This window comes from Myotis daubentonii, chromosome 3, assembly GCF_963259705.1.
Source record: "Myotis daubentonii chromosome 3, mMyoDau2.1, whole genome shotgun sequence".
In the NCBI taxonomy this organism is placed as follows: domain Eukaryota; kingdom Metazoa; phylum Chordata; class Mammalia; order Chiroptera; family Vespertilionidae; genus Myotis; species Myotis daubentonii.
In genome coordinates this window covers 32,789,305-32,812,133 of record NC_081842.1, presented here as the reverse complement: position 1 = coordinate 32,812,133, position 22,829 = coordinate 32,789,305, and the positions used below count along the sequence as shown (strand labels likewise).

General features: G+C 44.6%; 1 protein-coding gene and 1 non-coding gene across 2 annotated transcripts in view; both read right to left on the bottom strand.

The window, feature by feature from the left end:
- The window catches only part of TMEM212 (transmembrane protein 212), a 29,351-nt gene extending 15,605 nt beyond the window's left edge, over positions 1-13,746 (bottom strand). Inside the window, exon 1 of the mRNA XM_059685974.1 lies at positions 13,588-13,746. Coding sequence (XP_059541957.1) covers positions 13,588-13,746 — 159 coding nt within the window. The remainder of the gene's footprint in view (positions 1-13,587) is intronic.
- On the bottom strand, positions 4,469-4,613 carry LOC132232162 (small nucleolar RNA SNORA23). The gene has a single exon (XR_009452305.1). It is a non-coding gene; the product is annotated as a small nucleolar RNA SNORA23 (small nucleolar RNA).
- Positions 13,747-22,829: the final 9,083 nt, after the last annotated feature.

The following is a 22,829-nucleotide window of genomic DNA, read 5'->3' as shown; positions in this document are numbered from 1 at the left end:
ATCAGCTGCTTATATTCCAGGTTGCCGTAACTACTTTGGCACCAACTGTTTCTTGCCTTTTCTAACGTTGAAAAATGCTGTTGTAGCTGCCAGCTTGAATTTTACTTTGTTTACACAAAACTTTGAAAAAGATCTTTCATGGAGCGGGCTGGTGTGTGAATACCAGTGACTTGTTAAATCCACCCTGCAGGATGTGGCTCAGGAGCCCAGCACACTCATCTTTCCATCCCCCCCCCTCGTGACCTCTCACCCCCCCCCAACCCTCTACTGTGCATAGGAGGTAGAGTGGGAGTGTCCCTTCAGGAGCACAGCCTTCCCCTCTTATTTCTTTTTTTAAAATTTTGTTTTTAGAGAGAGAGGGGAAAAGAATAAAAAAGAAAGATTTGGGGTAGGGGAGAGGTCAAGTGGGAAAAGGAAAGGTGAAGGAGGGAGTGTCTGAGAGGCACAAAGTTGGATAGAGCAGGGCGTCAGGTTGTGAGGAAGGAGGGGGCGGTGCTTGGAGACGTGCACTCTCCCTCAGCTTTTCTTGACAGGCTGTTGACATGTTCTACGGGCTGTTATGCTGACGTGCTCTATGGGCAGTTCTAGGGACAGTACTTGGATTTTGCAATGGTTGTTGCTAACACTTTGGTTGCATGATAACTGTGAACCCTCCCACTTATTCTTTAAATTGTTCAAGTAAATTATGCAGTTCCCAGAAGCAGACGAAGGAAGCAGGGAGCAGTCACAACAGAAATAGAAACTTTTAGAAAAATAATTTTAATGTGGGCTAATTTACTCACTTAGGAACATCTACTAGAGGCCCAGTGCACGAATTTGTGCTTGGGTGGGGTCCGCCGGCTCAAGCCCAATTAGAGGATTGGGGCTGGGCCTCCCCGATCAGGGCCCAATCAGGGCTAGGCTGGCTGGGGAGAAGGGCCCCAGGCAATTAGCTGGCAGGCCCTGCCCCAGATTGGGGTGGGGGGGGGGCAATTAGAGGCCAATGGCCTGGGGTGGGGGGTCTGTGGGTGGTTGGCCAGCCAACCCTGTCCTGATCAAAGTAGGGCGGGGGGGTGATCATGGGCAGAACTGGCTGGGAGGAGGGGCCACAGGCCTATCGAGGTGGTGGAGGCTGATGGGGGTGGGGCTGACTGTGGGGAGGGACTGTGGGAGGTGGGCCGGCTGGCCCTGCCCCCTATTGTGGTGGGGGGAGCAATCAGGGGTGGGGCTGGGTGTGGGGAGGGGCTGCGGGAGGTTGGCCAGCCGGCCCCACCCCCTGATAAGGCCCATTCACTGGCGGCAGTGGGCATCATAGCAACCAGTCATTCTGGTCATTATGGGGTTCTAGTTGCTGGCTTTTTATATATATAGATTATGGGTCTGTTATGAACAAGGGATGTGATAGATACTATGCAGATAGAATGATGACAGCTAATATTTATTGAGCACTTACTCTATGCCAGGCACTAGCCTAAGCACTTCATATGTGTTCACTCATTATGACCCTATAATGTAGATCTGCTACTTTTTATTTTTATTTAATTTTTTGAAGCTATGACACTTATTTTACTATCCTATCTAATAAAAGAGAAACATGGTAATTGGTGTACGACCGCTACCCTTCCCATTGGCTAATCAGGGCAATATGCAAATTAACTGCCAGCCAAGATGGCAGCCAGCAGCCAGGCAGCTTGAAACTAACATGAGGCTTGCTTGCTTCAGTGACGGAGGACTCCAATGTTCCCCGCCTGCCGCTGCAGGCCTCTGAGCTGCAAGCAACTATGTAACAAACATAGAAGCTAAACAAAACCTCAGAAACCTGCCAGGCTTCAGCCAGCAGGATCGCAACATTGTAAGCAAAGGCCAGAAACCTACTTTCAGCAGCGGAGGCCTAAGAGCTGGAGCCAAGCCTCAAAGCTAAAGCTGGCCCAGAATAAAAAAAAAGAACAAAAAGAAAAAAGGAGCGGTTGGGAGCTTCAGTCACCCCCAGCCTGAAAACAGCCATCATCCCCTCACCCAGACTGGCCAAGCACCCCAGTGGGGACCCCCACCCTGAATGGTGTGTGACCAGCTGCAAACAGCCATCATCCCCTCACCCAGGCTGGCCAGGCACCCCAGTGGGGACCCCCACCCTGATCCAGGACACCCTTCAGGGCAAACCAGTCGGCACCCACCCATGCACCAGGCCTCTACCCTATATAGTAAAAGGGTAATATGCCTCCTAGCACCGGGATCAGCGGAGCCAGGAGGCCTCCCGGCACCGGGATCAGCATGACAGGGTGCGGCGCCCAAACCCCCTGATGGGCCCTGCTCTGTGAGTGACAGGGGGAAATGCCCCAACCCCCTGATTGGCCCTGCTCTGTGCATGACAGGGGGTGGCGCTGCAACCTCCCCATCGACCCTGCCTTGAGTGTGACAGGGGATGGTGCCCCAACCCCCCAATCGGCCCTACCCTGAGCATGACTCAGGGTGGAATCACAACCTCCCAATAGCCCTGCTCTGTGTATGACAGGGGGTGGCACCCCAACTCCCCAATCGGCCCTGCTCTGAGCCCGACCAGGGGCTGCACCCAGGGATTGGGCCTGCCCTCTGCCACGCAGTAGCAGGCCTAAGCCAGCAGGTCGTTATCTCCTGAGGGGTCCCAGACTGCGAGAGGGCACAGGCTGGGCTGAGGGGCCCCCCTCCCCCCGCAAGTGCACAAATTTTTGTGCACTGGGCCTCTAGTAATATTATAATTCCTATAACTTTTCCATAACTATAACTGAATATAATCTTAATTTTATCCAATTTTGTATCATTAAACTTCTCTCTCTCTACGCCTTACCCCAGTCAATCATAATTGTCTTGGTGATCAATTAAAAAGAATCACTACCTTTTGCTGTTGTTGTTAATCATCACCTGGGGATATTATTTCCATTTATTTTTTTAGAGAGGGTGGAAGGGAGGGAGGCAAGTGGGGAGAGAGAAAAATATCGATGTGAGAGAGAGACATTAATTGGTTGCCTCCCACACTTGCCTGACGAGGGCTGTGGATCAAACCTGCAACATAGGTACATGCCCTTGATTGGGAATCAAACCTTAACCCTTTGGTGCGAGGGCCGAAGCTCTAACCACTTAGCAACATCAGCCAGGGCTCACAGTACTTTTTAAATGAAGCACAGAGAAGCTAAATAAGATGAGTAAGCTCACCAAGTAATAATTTTACAAACAATAGCTCCAATTCTCAGTGCAATTTACAGCCTAGATAGGAAAATACTGCAAATATGAGAATGCCCACAAAATTAGGTAAAAGCGTGGGTGCTTTCTGTGTGAGAAGAGCTCAATGACAAGATACCATTTCCAGGGGGAACAATCACTGATGAAGTCACCGTGGAGGAGACAGGGCCTGGGAGCGGACCAAAGCTTTGCTACCAGCTGCCCTTTGGGATATTGACTTTAAGGTGCTTATTGAGAAACAAAAGATTCAGAAAGAATCTTTGCCCCGCCCTCCTCCTTTCTTTCTGCTCAGGAGATTCTGATAGAAAACCTGCTTTAGGAAGAAGTGCCGGGGTCCAACCCTAGCGGGTCCAGGGGTCCCCAAAGGTGTAGATGGAGTCGGCGAAGAAGGAAGGACACGGAGACAGTGTTCAGTTGATCAGGAGCCTTGCCAGGATCTCTAGCCACAATCTCCAGCCAAGTTCTGTGTCCATGTTCTCTTGCTAGGTTCTCCAGCCAGGTTCTCCAGGTTCTCCTGCCAATTTCTGTAGTCAGGTTCAGTCCAGGATCTTTTGCCATGTTCTCTCGCTAGGTTCTGTCTCTAGGTTCTGAGGCCAGTTTCTGTCCAGGATCTTTTGCCATGTTCTCTCCAGCGAAGTTCTTCTGTCTATAGGTTCTGTGTAGGTTCTGTCTGTAGGTTCTCTCTTGGTCCTGTCTTCTAAGTCCTGTCTCCTAAGTTCTGTGTCTTGCTGTCTAGTTACATCTGTATTTATACCAGTTGATTCAATCTTATCAATCTCTATTACAAAGGTTAGGGCGTTTCTTATCTCCATTCCAGGGAGTAAAGATTATGTAGCTTAAGCATGATTGTTCATAGTTAAAGTGATTAATTACCCGCCTGGCACTTAGTTGAGGGGTTTTAGTCCCTCCCTAACTTTAGGGGAAAATCCCTACCTGGGGATTCAACCTTTCTTGGAGAGGTGACCTTGGTTAAAACACAGCGCCAAGAAGGTGAGCAAACATATTAAGAACCGTATGCCATATATGCCAGGTCCCTTGAAACAGCAAGGATGGACCGGCTCCTGGCAAAGAAGGACTTCAGATTGCCTCCTTAGCCTGCCTTGAATTAAGCATGGTGAATAGGAAGGCGTTAGTCAGCGGCCTGTTACTAGAACCTTCCGTGTCCCATTAGTTCTGGGTTGCCTAGCAATTTTTTTTTTTTTAATGTAGTGAGTTATTATAGATATCTTAACTTTGAATTTCCAAAAACTATACAGTATTTCTGTTCCCAAAGTTCTGTGTGGGAATTTGGAGGCTGGCCAGTGGTAAATTATGTCCAATGAGATAACACCAGGCCAGTACTACGATCCCAACTTACTCTTTGGCTGCATGATGTTTGTGTGGATGCCTGGCAAGAATTTGCCTGCCCTGTGTGTTCTGCTCTTCCTCAGCTACCTGTAAATCGCCCATTCTCTTTGGAAATCTCCGGCCCTGTTCCCCCTGCCCTTTTGCTCCTTTGTCTAAAATATCATATATACCCAATGTTGCCTCACTGTCTTTGAAATTTTTATGCCTATGCTAATTCCCATAGGCATGCATTACAATTTTATTTTCTCCTGTTACACTGCCTCTATTAATTTGATTACTAGCCCAGCTAGAAAAACTTAGTAAGAGGAAAAGTACTGTTATTTTTTAGCCCCCACAACCTGAAGCGGATTTGAAAGACAGATGTGATTTCAGTGGGAATCAGAGGGAAAGGGTGTCCAGGCAGCCGGAGCAGCAGGTGCACAGGCAGGAAAGTGGCAGTCACTCTTGGGGAACAGTGAGAGAGGAGCCCCGCCCTGCGGGAGGATTGGTTCTTAGCGGAGAAGAGTAGGAAATCAGGCTCAAAACCACACGAGGCCAGGTTGAGGAGGGCCTCACAGTTCAGGCTGACATATCCAAACTTTGGACAGTGAAGCAACACTGAAGGTTTTTGATCAAGGAGATAGACTGACACAGCAGAGGTTTAGAAAGACGAGCCTATTGTTGCATGCATGTTGGAATGGAATGGAGCGAGGACCAGAGGTCTCTGGAGGGCCTTGGTCTTCAAATGTTTTTTGTTTGTTTGTTTTTGTGTGTGGATTTTTTGTTTGTTTGTTTTGGCTTTTAACCACTATCCACAGTAAGAAATATATTTTGCTTCATGGCCAAGAAATAAATATTTTTATAGCTAACCAAAATAATAATAATATCCTTATTTTGTGTGATATACTCTAAGCCTCATTCTCTATTCTATCCTATTCTATCCTATCCTATCCTATTCTATTCTATTCTATTCTATTCTATTCTATTCTATTCTATTCTATTCTATTCTATTCTATTTCTATTCCTATTCTATTTGATTCATGTTTTCTAAATTCTGTTAGCTACATAACAGATTGATTTTATAATCCACTGATGGAGAGAGTCCCACAGCTGGGCTATCAAAGTTATCCAGGAATAAAACCTGGGCAGGGGTGGGAAGTGGTAAGAAGTTGTTGTTGGTGGTGGTAGTGAGGTACACAGTGAGAACAGGAGGAAGGAATGCATAGGGGTGCACCTCATAGGAAAAAATTAAAGTTACTGGGCAACTGATTGTGAAACTGAGGGTCCTCATAGCTCTGATTTGATTTAAACTGTAATTTTAAAACAATAATTTTTTCCCTCCTCTCTCTCTCAGCACACTTTACTGACCTGACCTTAGTCTCTCACCCCTGAGGCAGCAGAAAACAATGCCTTGGTAGTGAGTAATGGTCACAAGGTTTAAGCCCCTGGCAGGCTAAAAAAGATAACATCTTAATCTGTTATGTTTCAACTACTGTGCCAGGAAGACATGATGACCCCCTTGGCTACCTCTTCTCGAAACTGGTTCCGGGTTCCGGATTCCGGAGCTGACCACAGGAGGTGTCCTCAAGACCAGAAGAAATAGGCCCTGGTCAGGCAGCTCAGTTGGTTAGAGCTTCCTCCCAATGTGCAAACATTGCAGGTTCGATCCCTGGTCAGTGCACATGTAAGAACCAATCAGTGGCCCTAGCCGGTTTGGTTCAGTGGATAGAGTGTTGGCCTTCAGACTGAAGGATCCCAGGTTCGATTCCAGTCAAGGACACATGGCCAGATTGCGGGATTGATCCCTAGTAGGGGGCGTGCAGGAGGCAACCTATCAATGATTCTTTCTCATCATTGATGTTTCCATCTCTCTCTCCCTCTTCCTTCCTCTCTGAAATCAATACAAATATATTTAAAAAAAATAAAATCAACCAACAAATGCATAAAGTAAGTGGAACAACAAATCAATGTTTCTCTCCCTTCCTCTCTCTCTCTCTCTAAAAATCAATCAATCAATTAAAAAAACAACAACAAAAACGTTGCCCAGGACCGGAAGATTTATTACCCTTATTTCACCTCTGACCAATCAGCTCTCAACAGACCTGGAATTCCTAATCCCCGGTGTCTTGTGATTTTGCTCTATATGCTCTGCAACCTATGTGCCATGGAGGAGTAGGCTCTTTCAGGACACAAGCTTTGCCAATTCTAATCAACAATTTGCTTTCTTTGCTACAAACCCCCAACTTCCGTGCATTTTTTGCCAGAGTGTACAGATAGAATGAACTTAATTTTGGGGCTCCGGTAACAACTGGACGTGATCGGGTGGGAATGGGGCTGAGGGTGGGCTGAATTTGGGCAGTAAAACCCAAACACAGTCCTAAGACCAGTAGGACAGGTCCTTAGGAACTTGTCTGACATGCAGAATCTCAGGCCTCATCCTATACTTACTGAATCAGAGTTTGCATTTTTTTAAAAATATGTTTTTATTGATTTTAGAAAAACGAAGGGAGAGGGAGAGAAACATCAATGAAAGAGGAAACATCCATTGGCTGCCTCCTGTACACTCCTACTGAAGATTGAGCCCACAACCCAGGAATCCAACCTGCAACCTCTTGGTGCATGAGAAGATGTTCAACCAACAGAGCCACACTGACCAGGACCAGAGTTTGCATGTTGACACGATCCCCGGGTGATTCATAGGCACATGACAGTTTGAGAAGCACTAGTTTAGATGAAAGGAGAGTCAAACATTGCTCCAAGAAAAAGACAAGGAAGTCAGGAGAAGAAACTATTGTTTTCGGTGATAGATAATTAATTTGTTTTGGACAAGCTGAACTTAAAGAAGCGTAGGATACCTAAGGGAAAATTGACCATCAGGTAGTTAGAAATCACAGGACTGTTGAAGCTTAAGAGGCTTGAGCCATGGTGAAATTGAGCCCCTCCTGTAACAGAGAAGGAGCCTGGAGTTGCATGGGTAGGTCTCGCCCTACCTTCCTCCCAAGTTCCTTTCTCCAAGCAGGGTTCTGGGTGAAGCACTTTTGCTCACTATTGGCCAAGCCACTGAACCCTCTAGGCTTCAGATCTTGTGAAACTCATTGTACTTTGGTTTCTTCATTTGAACTTTATCTACAAGGCAGGTTTTCTGGGATTTAAGCAGAGCTCAGTGTGTAAGGTGCTATGATCTCCTTGCTGCCTACTTTCTGTCAGACGATGCCTTTAAATAACTGGCTCAGAAATTCTAGGAAAGCTGCTTATCATATGGCTGGCAGAATAGAAGTAGGAGAGTCTGAGGACCAATATTTGTGAAGAACTTAGAAAGCCTTGAATGAAAGGCACTGAACAAATACAAAGTGCTGAGCCACTTGTAAAAACCTATCTCTTACAGGTCTCCAAAGAGATATGTATTCTTTACAAAGGGAAATGTCAATATGATTGAAGTGTATAAATTATCTTTTCACCAGGGGAAGATACACTTTGTAGGCAAGTTGAGAAATGACTGGCAAAGAAGGTTGTGAAATGAGTCAGAGACCTTTTGAAGTTGACCCTGATCAGGCAGAGCTATGGTTCAATAGAAAAATCAACTAGGAAAAAAAAATTATGTTTCAAATTTAAATATTATCAAGAGAGTGAACAATCTCATTGCTTTCCTTTTCATGAGGATTTTTTCCTGCTTTAGTATAAATACCAACTTGACCTTTAGTTTTTGCAACCTAATTAGAGTTCAACTATATAAGGAATTCTGTGCCACCAGTATGAGATTTATTCACTTATTCGACAATGTTTATTGAACAATGTTTATTGAACATCTAGTATGTGGCTCACTCTGTTCCAAGTGTTGGGAATACAGCAATAAACAAAATAGAAAAAATCCCTGCCCTTGTATAATAAACATTGGAGGAGGACAAACAAATAATAAATAAGTAAAATTATATGGTATACTAGGGGCCCAGTGCATGAATTTGTGCACCTTGAAAGGAGCAGTGGGCCGAGAGGCTGCAGTGGGCACAGGGACAGGTCTTGGCCCATCCTCTGTGCCCCTGCCCAGCCTCTCTTGCCGTGGCCCCTGGTCCCCTTCTGCCCGCACCTCTGCTCCTGCTGCTGCTGCTCCCATGCACTGACAGCACTGGCCCTGCTCTCATCCACTGATGGTGCTGAGCGATCAGGACTGGCGCTGGGCGCCGGCATTGGTGCAAGAGCCTAGCACGACCACAGCACACAGGAGCAAAAAATTTTCAGTAACCACCAGAGGCTCGCCCCAATGACAGCAACCAGCATCCTACCTCGGTCTGGCATCTTGCTCACCTGCTCCACCATCCCTCTGTGGCCAACGCCTGCCACGTTCTCTGCACACACCCCCTGGTGGTCAGCACATGTCATACCGACCAGTTGTTTGGTTCTTCAGTTGTTCTGCCATTTGGTCTATTTGCATATTAGTGTTATATATATATATATATATATATATATATATATATATATATATATATATATAGATTAGATGGTGATAAGGGATATGGGGGAAAATAGAGCAGGGAATGCCAATTGGGGGGGAGGTTCTAGGCATTAGTGAGAAAGCGACATTTGTTCAAGGAATTAAAGATTAGGAAATGAGTTGTGTGTGGGAAGAGGCTTCAGGCAGAAAACAGACTGTACAGTACAAAGGCCCTGAGACAGAAACACACAGTACAAAGGCCCTGAGTCAGAAACACACAGTACAAAGGCCCTGAGGCAGAAACACACCCTTGGCATTTTTTAGAACAACAAGAAGCTAGTGTGATGGGAAAGAAATTAGTTAAGGGAGAGTGGCAGGAGACGAAGACCAGGAGGTAACAGGATGGGGAACTCAGCAAGTCATCAGGGAATGGGTTAGAAGAGTGAGTTGGGTGGCAAGGGATTAGGAACACAGGGTTTGGATAGTGAAAGTCATGGTATTAAAGCACTTGTATAGGGTGTCAATATTGGCAAAGCTCTTTATTATACAACTAGAGGCCCGATGCGTGAAATTCGTGCAAGGGGCTCGGCCCTCGCAGCCCTGCCTGCCTTGGCCGGCCCTCCCAGCCCTGGCTTCATCTATGGTTGTTCTGCTGTTCAGTCTAATTAGCATATTAGCTCTTTATTATATAGGCTCTTTGTTCAAGTTGCATTTACTCTTTCTGAATATCTTAAGGTTAGACATTTCACATAGGCTCTCTTTACCTGTAAAATACCCCATTTTATAGGCTAAGACCAGAGGTGGTAAATGTAAAATAATGTACTTAAAAAGAAAAAAATCACCAAATGGTCTCCTTATTCAGTTCCATACTCCCACCACCCGGCTTGCCCCTGAACACACACAATAGTTAAACCTGGCTGGACCAAGTTCCATTAGCATCTGGACCTTGCATTATGCTCCACTGTAACTCAAGCATGTAGGAGGCTATCAACACATATTTATTTAATAGCTAGATTAAAATTATATTTCCTAGGATCTCACTTTTAAGTACTACCCCAGTTAAAGTCTGATTTTTTAAAAAGACTTAAAGTGTTGCCCCTCCTCAGGATGGCTACATTTTAATAGAAAACTTCTTAGGATCAAAAAGCTTCAAAATTGAATTCTCTAGTCTTCAGTGGTGAATGTCAGGTAACTTGGGAAATAATGAGAGAAGGATTTGTTGTGCTTGTGGGCCTCTGTAACTCCTAAGTCACACCACCCTGAATTTAGTGTAAGACATGCTCACTTCTTTGACCCATGAAGCTGACGTACTGGTTGGATCCTTCATCTGTCAATCAGCCAAAGAGCAGACATTGAGCACCTAGTTGGTGCCAATTTGTACTTGGCACATGCCCACCTCCCTAGGGAACTGGGAAGTTTGTGAAGTTCATCACACAACATTTTTAAAAAAATCTATTTCTATTGATTTCAGAGAGGAAGGGAGAGAGAAATAGAAATATCAATGATGAAAGAGAATTATTGATCAGCTGCCTCCTGCAAGCCCGCTCCTGGGGATCGAGCCCACAACCTGGGCATGTGCCCTGACCAGGAATTGAATAGTGATTTTCTGGTTCATGGGTTGACACTCAACCACTGAGTCATGCTGGCTGGGCCATCACCCAACTTCTTGAATTATTTTCAGGTCAAACAAGTGTGTGGAGAAAAAAGGAGAGAGAACTAAGATTTTTGGCTTGCAAATCTAGGTGATGTAGACACATGTCAGCATTTCTAATAAAAACTTTAGTCTGAAAGTTATTTCACCTGTTTTCCTTCTTAAAATTATTTTTCATGGTTGATATTTTCTATTGAATTTATTGGGGAGACATCTATCTTTAATAATAAAAGCATAATATACTAATTAGACTGGATAGCCAAACAACCTCCTGGAGGTCCTTCCAGATGACCTTCTGGATGAAGCAGGGGCTGCGAGGGCCGAGCCCGTTGCATGATTTTCATGCATCTGGCCTCTAGTATATATATAAAAGCCTAAGCAACCATTATGACTGGATGACCGGATAACCGGCTGGTAGCTTTGACATGCACTGACCACCAGGGGGAAGATGCTCAACACAGGAGCTTCCCCCTGGTGGTCAGTGAGTTCCCACAGCCAACCTCCCATGGTGGGCCAACTTCCCATGGTCCCTCCCCCAGGCTGGCCCCATTGGGACTGGGTAAGAAGGCCCCGATCAGCCGGGAGGGACCCCACCCATGTACAAATTCGTGCACTGGGCCTCTAATTGGTTAATAAAATTATATAGGTTTCAGGTGTACAATTCTATAATATATCATCTGGATATTGTATTGTGTACTCACCACCCCAAATCAAGTTTCCTTTCATCATCATTTATCTCCTCTTTACCCTCTTCTACCTCCCCCACACCCCTGAGATATATACTTTTAATTCCAACTTCAAGATATTTCAATTTCTCAGAATATCAAGGTGAGATTAAAATAAAATAACTTTTTAAGAATTTCTTGAACAGTATTTCTGTTATAGTTTACATAAGATACAGTACACATGATAAAATGATTTTAAGAAAAATCCTACATTTAAAATGCAAATAATCTATACTAATAAAAGAGAACAATGGTAATTGGCGTACGACGATACCCTTTTCATTGGCTAATCAGGGCTATATGCAAATTAATTGCCAACTAAGATTGGCAGTTAACTGCCAACAAGATGGTGGTTAATTTGCATATGTAGGCACAATGCAGGGAGGCAAAAGGGAAAGCAGGAAGAAGCCCCCTGCCACTGACAGTGATCAGAAACCCAGGGGGGAGCTAAGAGCTGGGGGGCAGGGCAAAGGCGGCCCCATGATTGGAGAATCAGGTGCCTTTTCCGCCCTGGCCAGTGATAGCAGGAAGTAGGGGTGGAGCCAGCGATGGGAGCTGGGCACGGTCGAAGCTGGCAGTCTCAGGAGCTAGGGGTCCCTTGCCTGGGCCTAAAGCGAAGTCCACGATCGTGGGGCCGCTGCAGCTGTGGGTCCCCGCTGCCCGGGCCGGACGCCTCAGCCAGAGGCTTCCTGCAGGGGCAGGGGCGGAGCCCGCACGATCGCGGCACCCCCCCCCGCTGCCACTGCAGGTCCCTGCTGCCCGGGCCAGACGCCTAGGCCAGAGGCGTCAGGCCTGGGCAAGGGGCCGATCCTGCGATTGGAGGGTGATGGGGGTCAACGCCTGAGGGCTTCCCAGTATGTGAGAGGGGGCAGGCTAGGCTGAGGGACACTCCGCCCCACACACACACCCAGTGCACGAATTTCGTGCACCGGGCCCCTAGTCTACACTAATAAAAGAGAAAGATGCAAATTAATCATCACTCCACTACACCCACAAGCCACGCCCACCAGCCAATCAGGAGCCAATATGCAAATTAACCCAACTAAGCTGGCCGGGGACATGGAGCTGGAGTGAGCAGGAGGCTTGAGTTGCCCCCGGCGATGGAGGAAGCCAAGCTTCCTGCCTGCCCTGGCTGGCTCTGGGCTCTGCTCAAGGCTACAAAATTTCAATTATAGAAGATAAATTAATCCCAGATACCTGCTTCCAGGCCACCCTGGAAAAAAAGGAGAGACTAGGAGCTTGGATCGCTGAGGGGCATGGCCAGCCTGAAAATGGCCATCAGCACCTCATCCAGGCTGACCAGGCACCCCAATGAGACCCCCCACCCTGAAGGGGGTGTGGGCAGCCTGAAAACAGACCTCAGCCCTTCACCTAGGCTTGCCACATGCCCATGGGGTGAGGGTTCCCACTGGGGGGCTTGATCAGCCTGCAAACAGCCATCAGCCCTCACACAGGCTGGCCAGGCACCCCATTGGGGACCCCCACCCTGAAGGGGGTGTGGCCAGCCTGAAAACGGCCCTCAGCCCCTCATCCAAGCTGGCCAGGCACCCCAGTGGGGACCCCCACCCTGAAGGGGGTGTGGCCAGCCTGAAAATGGCCCTCAGCCCCTCACCCAGGCTGGCAAGGCACCCCAGTGGGACCCCTACCCTGATCCGGGACACCCTTCAGGGCAAACCAGCCGGTTCCCATTGGTGCACCAGGCCTCTATCCTATATAATAAAAGGGTAATATGAAAATTGACTCTAACACCAGAACAACTGGGAATGACTGGTCACTATGACACACACTGACCACCAGGGGGAGCTCTGCTCAGCCACAAGCCAGGCTGATGGCTGCCAGCACAGCGGTGGTGGCAGGAGCGTCTCCCACCTCCTCAGCAGTGCTAAGGATGTCTGACTGCAGCTTAGGCCTGCTCCCCGCTGGCAAGTGGACATCCCTGAGGGCCCCCAGGCTGCCAGAGTGATGTCTGACTGCCAGCTTAGGCCCCATCTCCTGGGGAGCGGGCCTAAGCCAGCAGGTGGACATCCCTCGAGGGGTCCCAGACTGCGAGAGGGCACAGGCCGGGCTGAGGGACCCCCCCCCGAGTGGACAAATTTTTGTGTACCAGGAGTCTTTTAGAAAATAATGTTCTAAGGTGAGTTCTGTAGAATGTTGACTTTTTCGTATTGTTGGGAAACTTAAAAAGAATATGTTATTCTGTTTCCTCTTTCCCTCCCTCCTTCCTGTAATCTCTCAATATAGGTAATAAAATGTTTACGTACCAAAGCTCCATTCCAAATGGGACAAGCAATCCAGACACTCCATCCTGTGAACCAAAGCTTGTAAGAAAAGACTGGGAAGAAAGCAATAACTCCAGAGAAAACACTGAGAGCCCCTAAAGTCATGAGAATCCGGCCAGCAGCCTGGTATAGGCCCTGCATTTTCCTCTGTGACTTGGGTCCTTAATCTCAAATATGTTCTGTTACTAAAACATGAGGGTATGTCAGGCCTCAACAAACACAAGTTTCTTAGAGACAGTAGCCATGACACATGTGGACTGTTGATCTACTTGGAAACAAGATTCTAATTTGTTTGACCTCTGATAATAAAACGTAATGAAATAATCTTTTGACATAGATTTGACAAATAAATTCTCATACTAGTTTACTTTAGGGAGAGAGAGAGAGAGAAAGAGAGAGAGAGAGAGAGAGAGAGAGAGAGAGAGAGAGAGAGAGAGAAATCAGTCCTCATTTGGGGTTACCGCCTTCATTCCCTTCATTCTGCCCTGTCCCGGGGAGTGACCACTTCCTGGCTTAATCAGATTCAAAGGCTTGCTGACTGAGCTAATTGTTTCTCAACTCAACCTGCCTGGTGGTTCCAGCATAAAGCCAACATCCTCTGTGCACAATAGATCCACATTCCCAGCACAATTTCCCACAAAACAAAGAAAAATAAGCACTCTGATCACTTCTCATTCCATTTAATTTAAGTGATTTAAAGCAAAAACCAAGACCTCTCCCCCTTTCAAAGTTCAATTCTATTACAAGTATTTTTTTATTTTTGTAATAAAATTTTTTTATATGAACTTATTCCTAAATAGGCATATGCTTCCTTCTGGAGTTACGCATTGTTTTCACTAAACTGGCTTTATGTTAGTCCTTTTATTAGTAATTCAATGATCAAGTGCAAAGATAGAAATGTATGCATTTGTAAAATAAACTTTGGGGAGGAATTTATTAGTTGAAGAAAATACTGATTTGCCATTTATTCTTGAATCATATTTTAAATTTTAGCAGTCAGGCTAATGTACATTTAAGCAATTGCCAAATTCATCTTTTGCCTTTGAGAAAGTGGCACATATGGGCTTTTGACTGATAAGACATGTTAGACTGTCTCTTCCAAGATAATATCTTGAAAACACCGATTTCATTCTGAAGCTATCAGAATAATTATCCTATTCAATATTAATAGCTTTTTTCTTACATAAAATGATGAAAAATAATTTTATGGATGGAAATGCAGTGGTTCAGAACATGGATTTTGCTATCAGACAGAGCTAGGATCCTGTTCTGCTAGTAACAGGTATGTGTCCTTGGGCAAGGTCAAGTTACATAACTTTCTAGATCTATTTTTTCATATAGGAAGTGGGACTAAATTAGTGTTTATCTCACCAGGTGGTGATTGAGAGGATTAAATGAGACAATACATGTAAAATGCTCAGCACTGAGCTCCGCATAGCAAAGATGCCCAGTAGTTCGTTCCCTGTTCTTACGTTGGGACATTTCATCTTTGGAGATGGTTCAGCATGGGACAGGGGCACAATCATGATTGTTGCTTTTATCCATCACCTAATGTACATTAGGTTTGACTCTTCCTGATCAATTTGGTAAAAGCTCCCAAAGGACCCTCCCATGTATGGTGAGGAGAGGAGCTTCTCTCAGATTCGCTGCCCTTTTCCTCTCTTTCTGTCTGTAATAGCCAGTCCACAGTGTGACCCTGATTTTGAAACAGTTGCATTCCTGGATATACAGAGTCCAGGAAACCAGCTCAGGCTTTCTGCTGTAGCTGCTATTCCCCATCTTCTCTCAACACTGTAGGAGTATATTCTCTGATTTTTTTTTAAATATCTCCAGATAAATTCCATAAGGGCAGATGCTTGCAAGTCTGATACATCCCCTAAATCAGCACACATAAACCTTTTTCTTCTCATGGCACACATAAACCAATTACTAAAATTCTGTGACACACCAAAAAATGTATTATATTTTTTGCTGATCTGAAAAAAAAAATAGGTATGATTTTGATTCACTCATATTGGATGGCTATTGTATTGGCTGTTGTCATTTTTTTATTATTATTATTTGACAATCTAAAGGAAATGAGGTCAACGCCCCTAGCTAAATAGTCTGGTATTGCATGTTTTAAAAATTCTTGTGGCACATCAGTGTGCCTGGCATGGCACACCAGTTGAAAATCTATCCCTTAGATGTATAAGACATTTCCAACACCTAGAAGTGTGTCTGGCCCTGGGTGGTATACATTTGTTGAATTAGCTAACTAATACATAAGACTTTTAGCTATGCATTTGGGGCCCCAGGGGTCTGCCAAGTATGGCTCTATCTTTGTGTGCCCAATGTTGCCCGGGTATGCTAATGTTAGTGTGTTCCCCTGATACAGAGGGAAGGGGTCTGTTCTGAAGACAGACTTGTTTGTGTTAGTATTTGGTTTGAGCTGTTTTGACTTCTCCCTTTACTTTTATCTCAAGGTTATAGCTACATGGTATGTCAATATACTGCGGGTCAGACCACTCTCTCCTGTTTGCATGTTTGGAAAATAAAGACTGTTGAAATACTCATGTTAAACAGTACAAAGATGGCAAACAGAGAGAATATTTTTGTTTTAATGGCGGGGGGGGGGGGGGAAGGGGCTCTTGTAGTGTTTATAACACTGACAGGCTAACCCTGACACTGCCAGTGTGACTTATAAACCTGAATTTATCAGTGATTAGAAGAGTCGTTGCCACTTCATATAACCAAGAGAAGGGACAGGTGGGACCAGGGATTTCTCTCTGTGTTTTTCCAGCTGCACCTTTCTGCAGGAACCTTTCCACACGATTTCCCCTAAAGCAGTGGTTCTCAACCTGTGGGTTGCGACCCCTTTGGGGGTCGAACGACCCTTTCACAGGGGTCGCCTAAGATCATTGGAAAACACATATTGAATATATAATTACATATTGTTTTCGTGATTAATCACTATGCTTTAATTATGTTCAATTTTTAACAATGAAAATACATCCTGCATATCAGATATTTACATTATGATTCATAACAATAGCAAAATTACAGTTATGAAGTAGCAACAAAAGTAATTTTATGGTTGGGGGTCACCACAACATGAGGAACTGTATTAAAGGGTCACGGCATTAGGAAGGTTGAGAACCACTGCCCTAAAGCAAGCAGGGTGTCAGGGAGGGCGGCTACTGGGAAAGAGGAGAAAGTGTAGTTCTGCTCCTGGCAGGCCTTCCTCTCTCATCTCTGTGTTTTCAGTGTCCAGCAGCCAGCAGGTTCACAGCCTCTCCTCCACCCTCTTCCGGGCCCTTCCTCCCCACTTGGCAGGAAGTTACTGGAAGGTGGGTCTGTACTCTTGGTGGTAGAAGTGGTGGAGTCCTGGTCTTTGCAGGCTGCTTTGTAGACCCTACTTTCCCCCTTACCCAGGGACTCCTACTCTTGGCTCAGGGAAGAATGGTAGAAGTTCCACCAAACTCTTCAATCCAGCTTTGCCGCACACAAAAAAACAACTCCCTCTGCCCCAACAAACTGACATTTTGATGCCAACACTCACCCATCCATCCCCTGCAAAAAAAAAATGTACCTGCTCCTCCAAAGAACTGGGATAATGTCAGTGACGCTGAGCGAGAGAAGCTGATATGGACCATCTCTACCTGTTCACTTCCCTTCACATGGAAACCCTAGAATATCAACTCTGGGTGTGCGATAGTCTTGGGTGTTTTTGTTGTTGTTTTCATTAAGTTTCAAAGGGGTCCATTGTCTTTGCCAAGATAAAAGAAAATAAAGCTATAAACAAGAAATAAAATTAAGATGCTTTGTTTTCCCAACAGCTTCAGATGGCTACCGTCATTTGTTCACACATCAGAGAGGTGGTACCTGTAGTAGAAAGAGTGCGAGCTTTGGCATCACAAAAACCTGGGTTTGATAGTGAGGGTTACAACCGATATATCAATACTTTGCTAACCTCAATACAGCAACTGATTCAAACACAATGGAAAAGGATGCCTTCACAAAGGAAAATATGGCAGTCATCACCTTCACCAAGTGATCAAACTTGATATCACTAATATCGGGTTGAACTGACACCATTGCCTCCCGATGTCATGCAATGGAGATACAAACTGTCACCCATATTATGTTTTTGGCAAAAATGTTTAGCCTGAATCCAATCCCCCAAAAACAATCAGACAAATTCAGATTACAGGGACATTTTACAACTCACTAGCCTGGACTAGTCCAAATTATCCATGCCATGAAAGATAATAAAAAAGTTACTGGCATGATTGGGAAAATTTAAATCTGACATTTATGTTAGACAACACTCGTGTATCAATGTTAAGTACCTTGAGAGTATGAATGCCATTATAGTGATGTAAGAGAATGTCCTATTGGCAAAAGTAGGTAAGTTAATGTTCTTTAAGCATTCTTTCAACTTTCCTGTAGGTTTGAAAATTTCAAATTAAAAGGTGGGAGAACAAAAGGGGGGGGGAGATTTACCTTTATTAATGGCATAAAGTGAATGGCCTAACTTTTACTCAATCACACAGCCATGATGGCTCAATAATCCTTGAGAATATTGCCGAATGTAGGTCACAGCGGAAGGAATGTGAGGCGAACACTGCTCTACTCTCCTTTAGCACCAGATAGAAATTGCCTCCCTAGAATAGGAACGATGGAACAGGTGTGTGAGGTTATACTGTGCAGATACACCACTTATGCAGACACAAAAATATTTTTCTTTGCCTTTCCAAAGATTCCAGTTTCTTCACTGGATAAAAACCTTTCCAAGGCTCTTTCATAATGCACATTTCCCCAAGCTTTTTACTAGCTGTTAGACTTCAACTTGGAGTGAACACTCTCTTCTCATAATGGCTTGGGTTTAAAGAGAGTGAAGTTCAATTTTTATCACCCTTCACTGGGAATTGTCAATTTTAAAGCCTTCCCATCTGCAAGATGTTTGGGCCTACATAGAGATTTGTGCATCAACTTGGACTTACCTAATTCAGATTTTATCTGCCTTTTGTAAAGCTGACCCTCAAATGTGTTTTGAAATCATCTGGAATTTATCAGAATTTTCCCATGTTTTTGCAAAGCAAAACAACTTAAGTGTGTCACCGGCAAACTTGTGCAGCTAGCTGTCGGTCCCCCCTCCCGAGCCTTGCAGCTGCAAGGAAATGCTCTTATTGGCAGGCTTGACTGCGCCAGGCAGCCTCCCACAGGCTACTGTCTGTCTTTTTTGGAAGGGCCACTCACTCCTATCTTGGTTTATCCTGGAGACAGAGGAGCCACGGATAGAACTGTGATGGTGACAGTGGCTGTGATTGATGGGTGCATTGGCCACCAAGGAGAGGAGAAGAAACTAAGCAAACAGGAAGAGAGAAACAGTGGGGGTATCTGAGGAAGAGGAGTGAAGAAAAGATGGAGAGAAAAAAAGAACAACAAGAGAGCAGTCAGAACACAGAGGAAAACATTTCTGAAGCCAAAAACAGCTTCTTGCGTCACTCCCAGATCCAAAGCCTGGGTCTGGACAGAGTTGATTCTGGGACAGAGGAGCGATGGAAGCTATGGGCTGTTCGTGTACATTTTATGAAAGATGTTTGTAGGAAGAACAAAAGGGAAATAAATAGAGGAAGAGGGCAAAAAAAAAAAAAAAAAGCAGAATGAGAAAGAAGCTCTAAGTATCCTGAAATGCTCTCAAATTGTGCTTATTTTAAGTCCCTTTTAGGGTCAAACCTAAAGTCCTCTTAAACAGAAAATGTATATTCATTTAGTTCCTTCTCTAGGCATTCTTGGAAAAGAAAAGAACCAAAAGTTGCTTTCTTTCAACTTTTCTGTAGGTTTAAAAATTTCGAATTAACAAGTGGGAAAAAAAAAGGAAAAACAGATTTAGCTTTATTAACTGCATAAAATGAAAGGCCTACCTTTTAATCAGATATGCAGTCATGCTGGCTCAATAAGCCTTGAGAATTATTGAGAACAATGAGGCTGCTGTTGTTCAGTGATCCAGTTGTGTAAAAGGCAAAGGGAGGGAAGAATGGTAGGATGCATTCACAGAAGCCCCCCACAGTTGTCAACATTATTCCCATTTTACAGATGACAAAACTGAGTGCTGTTTTTTTTTATAGTTTTTATTTTGTCATTGAGTTTTAGGAAGAGTGGAGGGAAGAGACAGAGAGAGAGAGAAACATTGACTGGTTGCCTCTATCCACTGAGCCAAACTGGCTGGAGCCAAAACTGAGGTTTTAAGATGTTCAATAACAAAAGCAACACAGCTAGTGTTCGATCCTGATTTTAAACCTAGGAATGCTTGACTTCAAAGTTTGTAATGTTTTTCTCTACTAGATCAGTATACAGGTGTACTATGTCTTTTAAAACATACATACATCTGAAAACCACAAAGTATACCAAAGCGTACAGGGCTGAACTCAAACCAAGGACATAACAGGAAGGGAGATGATGCTGCATATGCACAAAGGAGACATTATTAGAACTGCTGATTCTACTCCCAGTTACAAAGAAAAGAAAACAACAACATCACAGAGATTTCTTGCTATTTCTATTTTAAAATTAGAACAAAGGGGAGAGCTAAACCAAAGTTTCATTTCTGTGTATTGATGTAAAAATCCCAGAATTCCCAGCTAGTGAATTGCGGTGGCAATTTTTCCATTTTTCAGTGCTTCCTGTGTGGGCTCTTGCCCTTAATGTGGAGATGGACTGGGATGGATGGTTGTCCCAAGCTAAATGGCTGCTTCAGGAGGCGTGGGTTAAAACAAAATGATTAAGATGAGAAAGAGCCTGGTGCCGTAGAAAGAGACCAGGGTTGTGTGGCCTTGAGTAAATCCAAACCTCTCATAATCTCGTTGTCCTTCTCAGCAACATATGGAGGTTAGACTAGATAATTTCTAAGACTCCTTCCGTATCTACAATTCCATGACTTAAAATAAATTCCTAAAGAACAAACGTGCCTCTGTAGCCAAAATGCCTGTTCCCAGGAAGCCTTTATCAGTGAGAATGTTATGTCCTGGAGGGCCAGGAACCGCCAACTAGACCTCCCTCCATCTGGTACATGAACGGGCATGTAATAAGCACTTGCACACTGGGTATCGGCCAGTTGAATTCTTGCTGGAGAGATTTCACCTACAGCTCCTCTAAGAAGGCCTTACTTGGACTCTCATGGCACAGATCGGCACTAACTGGGAGCCAGCATCCACAGGCTGGATAATTAACAGCTTCTGAATAACAAATTGGTGATCTCAGCCCAGCTCTGGTGACTGTGTCATAAAATAATTAAAACTTGTCAACAGACACAGCAGAGGCCAAGGAAGGCAAGAATGGAAGGAAGATAAAAATGAACTCCTCTTCTTACCTAGCTTCTTGAAAAGGCATGAAAAGCTGGGAGGGAGCTAGTAGCATTTGAAGGCATGGAGCTCCTGGTACAGATGAATGGAGAGGTGAGACCTCAACGAGGATTTGACACAGCAGAGAATTCACAGACAAATAAATCCCTATCCACTGGCCAGAAATGACTAGGTAGGGTGAGCCTCTCCAAACCAGTATCTGATTTGTTAGGAAACAAAGTCTGTACTCTGTGTTTTACAAGCAATGGTTAAAATATCACGTGCAGGCGTGCAACGTACAGTGCAATTGAAACTTCATGGCCCATGCGCAGAGGTCGGTATTTTGTGGAAGAGCCACACTCAAGGGGCCAAAGAGCCGCATGTGGCTCGCAAGCCACAGTTTGCCGACCACTGGCTACTTGACTTGATTCTGCATAGCTCTTGGCTATTTGCTTACTATGTCTTCTTAACCAGAATGAAGGCAAGGACTTTTTTGTTGTTGTTCACAGCTATGTCCCAGAGCCAAGAGCAATGCCTGGCCTAGGTATTATTGATGAATGAATGAATGAATGAATGAATGAATGAATTTATGAGGTCACTGCTTATCACAATCTCTAGTTTACCTGGACCATTTTGCTGTGAAAGCTATCTCCTCAGGCCTTCACTTAGAAACATGTAATATCTTTATACCTTAAATCTTTCCATGAAAATCCACACAGAAACACAAGGAAGGTTTTCCAGGTTAGGTTAACAAGCTGGGAGATTGTGCTGTAAATGCATGTGCCTTGTGTGCAGATATGGGAGAAGTGCATTCAAGTCACCCACTCTGGGATTATCTTGGACTTGCCTGTGACACACTGCCGCAGGACTCTCTGATAAAAAGACAAGACACCAGGTCACAGACTAACTGCATGAGACCAGCAAGAACTTCCGCCTCTGGGAGAAAGCTCTGATGTGCACCTTTTAAATTTACTGGCAGTGCTAACTTTCGAAGAAGTTCATGTTTATGGTGATCTACCTAATTTAGTAATTTTTTTCATGTGTCTCTGCATATCTAAAAATTTTATCTACTTCTTTTTCTGACTACTTTCCATAGATAATAAGTATTTCCCCCTAATCTGTAGAAAAATGAAATAATAAAGATATTAACAGTTTTACTTGGGAGAACTTGACTATGCTCCTATTGTATTTCCATACAGATATTGGTTTTTCTGAGATAAGACAACTTGATAAATGAAGTGCATCCTTAAGACATAAGGAGTGGGGTAGCATAGTATAAATATCACCTATTGTTAGATCAATGGTATAATTTTTATACAAAGGCCCAGAGTCTCATTTCCCTTTTTAACAACGCAGATATGCAGATATACTTATTTACTTACTAGAGGCCCAGTGCATGGATTCGTGCACTGGTGGGGTCCCTCAGCCTGGCCTGCAGGGATTGGGCCAAAACTGGCTCTCTGACATCCCCTGATGGGTCCCAGATTGCAAGAGGGTTCAGGCTAGGCCGAGGGACCCCACTGGTGCACAAATCCGTGCACCAGGCCTCTAGTATGCATGTAAGATCTTTGGTTAAACTCTTTCCACCCTCCCCACTGCCACTTTTCCTCGAGATTCATCAGTCTGTTCCATGTTTCCATGCCTGTGGTTTCCACTCCTGCGTTGAACGTCTGCCCCTTGGTGGTCAGTGTGTGTCATAGCTACTGTTCGGATGGTTGAACAGTCGGCCAGTCAGCTGGTTGTTTAGGCTTCTATATAGAGAGATTTTGTTAAAGAGACACAATAGGAGAGAAGGAACTTTCTCAGGACTTCCCATCACATTGTCCCAGAAGCCTTTTCTACTTCTTCCTCACAATCCACAAAAAGCTAATCCTATATAATAAAAGAGAAACATGTAAA